At 37.1% G+C, this 5,000-nt stretch overlaps 2 protein-coding genes across 2 annotated transcripts in view; both read right to left on the bottom strand.

Annotated features, from left to right (window-relative positions):
- The window catches only part of LOC137635899 (uncharacterized), a 3,863-nt gene extending 1,179 nt beyond the window's left edge, over positions 1-2,684 (bottom strand). The window contains exon 1 of the mRNA XM_068368335.1: positions 1-2,684. This exon is cut by the window's left edge and continues 569 nt beyond it. Within this exon, the coding sequence (XP_068224436.1) occupies positions 8-2,020 (2,013 nt within the window). The 5' untranslated portion in view covers positions 2,021-2,684 and the 3' untranslated portion in view covers positions 1-7.
- LOC137635900 (uncharacterized) overlaps positions 2,474-5,000 on the bottom strand; it is a 3,475-nt gene continuing 948 nt past the window's right edge. Inside the window, exons 1-2 of the mRNA XM_068368336.1 lie at positions 2,860-5,000; positions 2,474-2,494 (exon numbers count right to left, since the gene is read on the bottom strand). The exon at positions 2,860-5,000 is cut by the window's right edge and continues 948 nt beyond it. Of these exons, the coding sequence (XP_068224437.1) occupies positions 2,474-2,494; positions 2,860-5,000 (2,162 nt within the window). The remainder of the gene's footprint in view (positions 2,495-2,859) is intronic.

The following is a 5,000-nucleotide window of genomic DNA, read 5'->3' as shown; positions in this document are numbered from 1 at the left end:
TCTTAATTTATTCTAGGAGCATATCCTTAGTCCTTAATCCTGAAGCAATGGCAGCTGCTCTCTTTGGATACCTATAATTAGAGTCCCCTGCTATAGTTTTCTTGGGTCTCACAGAGGGAGCAATGCCACTAATACAACCTTTATCCCTGAGCAAGGGTATAAGGCTGGTAACATGTCTTTTCACAACTTCACCAGACTTCCCTTTCAAAATCTGAGCATTGGTCACCTCTCCAAGGTCATTCTTTACCACCCCCTTAACAATCCCAAGTGGATAATTTAAGGCCTTAGTATTAGGATCCTTCAGCAAAACAATGTCTCCAGCTTCAATGATTTTATGGGTAACAGGCTTGTATCTGTCAGTCTTATCAACTGCTTGATTTATCAATGTCGTCAAAAATTCAGAATGATAAATTCTAATCAAGGTCTCTCTTACCTTCCTCAGCTTGCTGTAAGTGTCCTCAATTATTCTTGAGGGTGAATCTTTCAAGTCATACTCCCCATCTAATTCAGGATCACACTGCAATTCGGGTATAATGTTAACAGAGGTTAACTCGTAGCCATGTATTAAAATTTCTGGAGTTATTGGGCTAGGTACAGATTCATCAGGCACATCCCTTAAACCATCCTTAAAGGCAATGGGACGACGATTTATAAGATGAGTTGCCTGAGATATAAGAAAGGCCATATCCCTTATGTCTAACACATTTGTTTTAATGGATTTGTTAATTAGATGTTTTACCATTTTTATGCAAATTTCCACTAAAGAACCCATTTGGCTACAACCCTTGTAATAATTTTCAAATTCAATAGGTTTAATTCCATTTTCTTCAAAGTATGATTGAGTATCAGGATCTTTTAAAAAATCTGCAATAACATTAGCCCCGGCAACAAGTTGTGTCCCCAAATCGCTTACTACAAATTGTGGTAAACCATGTTCAAAGGTATGTAGAGTGAATGATCTCAAAAATTCCTTGACTGACAAATCCAAGCATAATTTCAAATTAATGGCCCTTGTATACATACAGCTCATACACAGAATCCAAACCTTCACCTTACTACCCTGTTGCTTTACAAAATATGGTCCAAAATAATCAATATATACATAACTGAAGGGAATCTGGGAAGGATCCATTCTAAACTCCCGGTAAGGGGACTGATTTAACCGAATGGTATGCTCCTTGTACCTTTTACAGATGACACAATCTTTTACCACTCTTTTAACAGCTGAAAAACATTGTGGTATCCAGAACTTCTTGCGTAGCTCATTCAGAACAGAATAATAACCAGCATGCTTGAGTTTTATATGAAGACTCCTGATTATCAGTTCTGTCAAGGAACTTTTGTTAAACAGCAAGATTGGGAAGCAACACCTCTGTTTACCTTTCCACCTGTCAAACTTGCTTTTGACTCTGAGAATTCCATCTTTATCTGGGTAAACATTCAACTGTCTTACCAAATTAGGTATATCCTTAAGAAGTTTAGAATTGGATGCAAAATACTCCAAAACACTAGGAAACTGAATTTTTTGTTCTTTCAATATGATCATCTTCAGAGCTTTCACATAAAATCCTGTATCATTAGATTCAACGGGAACCTTCAATTTTCTAGCTGTAACTGTAGCTTTCCACTTAGCAAAAGACTGAGCAACCCTGGCATGCACTTTAACCATGAGAGAGAAACTAGAGTATCTGTTTGGAGAAACTAGATGCTCAGCAACGTCCTCCCTAAGGTCTTGTGCACAAACATTACTTAAAACAATCTCCTCTTTGAAGTCAAGGGTAGCCCTAGGGTTAGGAACTGTAACTCTCAAAATATCTTGACTGACTATAGACTGGTGGATATCAGGTTGAGGTCCGGAAAAATAGTTTGTATTAATTAACTGTTTATAGGACAAGGTTCTTGTTATGCAGTCTCCAGGATTGGCAGTTCCAGTGATGAAAGTAAAATTAACAGGAAACGTTTCACATAACTTATCTATTTGCTGTAGCCTGTTAAGAACAAATACAGACCTTTTCTGCATCTTATCCAGTTTATAGGAATATGAATTGATCCAAGAAAGAGCTACCAAACTATCAGAGTACAAATCCAAACTTTTTATTGCAATTGGAACGAGGCAATCAGGCCCTCCTAATCTTTATACAAATCAATTAACAACTCCACACCCAAGCAAATGGCTTGTAACTCCAGGGAAGGGATGGACTTAGTATTAGACTGTCTGTTTATCAGCCTGTTTTTGGCTAATAAAAAATTTGTTTGGCCAGTATCAATGTTCTCTATATACAGAACAGCTCCATATATCATACTGCTAGCATCTACACAAGCAAGAAGTCTGTATTGTCCATCTCTTTCCCCAACAAATCTTTGAACAACAATTTCAGGCGTAGAATTAGCTTGCCTTGCAATGCATTTCCATTCTTTTAGCTTTTCCGCAGGTAAAATATCATCCCATCCTAATGACTTATCACACTGTAAACTATGCATAAATATCCTTGCCCTATTAAATACTGGACCATTGATATTATACAAATCAAAGTTTGAAGCAATGGACTTGAGGATGGACCTCTTCGTACTTGCCGAAGCTTCCAAAACAATGGGAAAAGTTGAAAGGGTATCCAACTCCCTATTCCATTTCAAACCTAAAAGTTTAACTTCTGTTAGTGTATTTTGATCCCAATCTGAGTCAATGACTTCTTGAAGTGGCCCATCATTGGTGACAATTTGTTGCAATTCTATTCTATAAGGAGCAAATATATTTGTTAGCCGAGTATAGGCCCATTCCAAGGCATCCGAATTTTTGCAGGTATAAGCTCCATTATCCATATAAAACAACTGATAAAGCAATTTCTTTATATTTTTTACCTCTTGAGTATCATCATCCACATCCAAAACCAGTATCTTATAAAGACTCAACATCAAAATTGTAGGGCTACATCTTAAACCAAAACTCAATCTAAGATTCTTGTAACCAACTAAGGAAAAATCTTTCTTCTTCACACTTCTAACCCAAAGAAAAAGTAATTTATTCTGATCTGAAGGTCTAAGTGCTATCTGATTAAAAGCCCTTTTGAGATCAAAGCAAAATATCTTCGAACCAAATCGTAAGTGAAGTAAGGCTGAACTTAACTTTTGGTTTAACGACGGCCCTGGATGAATTGCCTGGTTATGGCTTACTGTCATGGGTTTTCTAGGGTCCGCCTCAAATATGTTTGATAGAAATACTACTCTGCATTTTGTAGTCTCTCGATCAAGTTTAAACACCCCCATGTGGGGTAAAAAACTATGTTCAGGATGTTCAGTTAGGTAATGCTTAAGGTTTGGGATCTTTTCAATTATTCCTAAATTTTCTTGTTCTTTAATGACTTCATCCATGAGTTTCAGATGCATCTCCCTTTTGCAAAGCTTCTTTAAATTTGACTTTAACACTGCTTCAGCTAGTTTATAATTTTTACCAAGTAAGTGTGACACCTTACTGTTCCATAGCAGAGGCATTGTTATTCTACCATCCTCATTAACCGTGGCATTGTTAAGTGCATATCTTACTAGAGAATTATTGAGTTCCACAGATGTCTCATTCTCTTTCTTATCATAATTAAGGATCCTTTTGCAGTCATATTCCAACATTTGCTCGGTGGCCCTTTGTAGTGCTTGCTCATTTATGCCCCCGTTCTCATTTAAAACTAGAAAATTAGCTTCTACCACCATTTCCTCATGCTCCAATATAGATTCATCATTAAATTTACCTAATCCAAGGCCAATGGAATCAAGAGAACCTACATCCAACTGAGCAACATCAGACTTGCAAGTAATTGAAGTTTCAACTGCATTTAAATCAGGAAGGCAATGTAAATTTTTTAACATTGTGTCAACATTACCAAGAAGCATCACTCCAAAGGAAGTTTGAAAGTATACTGAAGGACTATCCTGTCCAAACCTAACTGTTGACGCCATAGTGCAGTGAGCAGAGTTAGTGCCTAGGATGAAATCTATATTATTTAACTCATCCCCATTATTTAGCAACTGTTTATCTGCAAGGGTGTAACCCTTAGCAGAGAAATGGCTTGCCACCCTGAACAAATTAGGCAACTTCAAATTTATATTTATATAAGGTACACATAGGGCCTCCACCTTGCAAATTTCCTGACCAAATTTTAAATTCAGTTCCACAACCTTTGTATTATATGATTTAGCAGAGTTAAAACCATTAACAGTAAGACTCACATTTCTCCTCAAAACTTTGAAAGGAATCTTCTTAACCGCTCTCTCTGTAATAAAATTACACTGACAGCCCGAGTCTTGCAAACCTCTTAGTTGGGTATGGTCCTCTAGCTGACAAGTAAAAGTTGGTAGAGCAGATCTATTACCATAGCACTGAAGAGCATCCACTGAAAATACTACCCCCGTGGAAACCTTTTCAGATTTCTCATTAACTAAATTGGAGTTTTTATTAAGACTTCTAGCATTGACTACCTCTTCTTTTGGGGAATCTTTTTTAATGCAGAGAAAGGTGAAATGCCAGCCATTACAACCTCTGCATTTCTTATGAAGTCTAAATTTGCACAAACCCGCAGAATGAGAGGAACTGGCACACTTAAGGCAACCTCCTATCTCTTTCAGCTTATCCACCTTTGCTTTATTACTATTATAAACCGGGCACTTGAAAACTTGGTGATCATCAGTTGCTCTGTCATAAGCACATAAAGAGCATTTCGCCTTAGTAGGCTGCCCTTCAACATTCACATTAGAGGCTAGATTAACCGTCTCTGAAGTTTTGGGAAACTTCTTAACTTTTGTATAAATTTTCTGAGATGCTATGGCATATCGTTCACATGCTTCAAAAATGTTATCATTAATTTCTGAAAGGGAGGGCCTCGTCTTATTGGTAATATTTACTAGCTGAGATTGGAAGGTGCTGTTCATGCCATTCCAAAAGAAATAGTTCAAAAAATCGTCCACTTCCATTTTCAACAACTTAACAGATTCCATGAAATTTTTCATCTGAC

This window comes from Palaemon carinicauda, unplaced genomic scaffold (genome assembly GCF_036898095.1).
Source record: "Palaemon carinicauda isolate YSFRI2023 unplaced genomic scaffold, ASM3689809v2 scaffold1938, whole genome shotgun sequence".
Classification (NCBI taxonomy): domain Eukaryota; kingdom Metazoa; phylum Arthropoda; class Malacostraca; order Decapoda; family Palaemonidae; genus Palaemon; species Palaemon carinicauda.
This window is presented reverse-complemented; position numbering and strand designations above follow the sequence as displayed.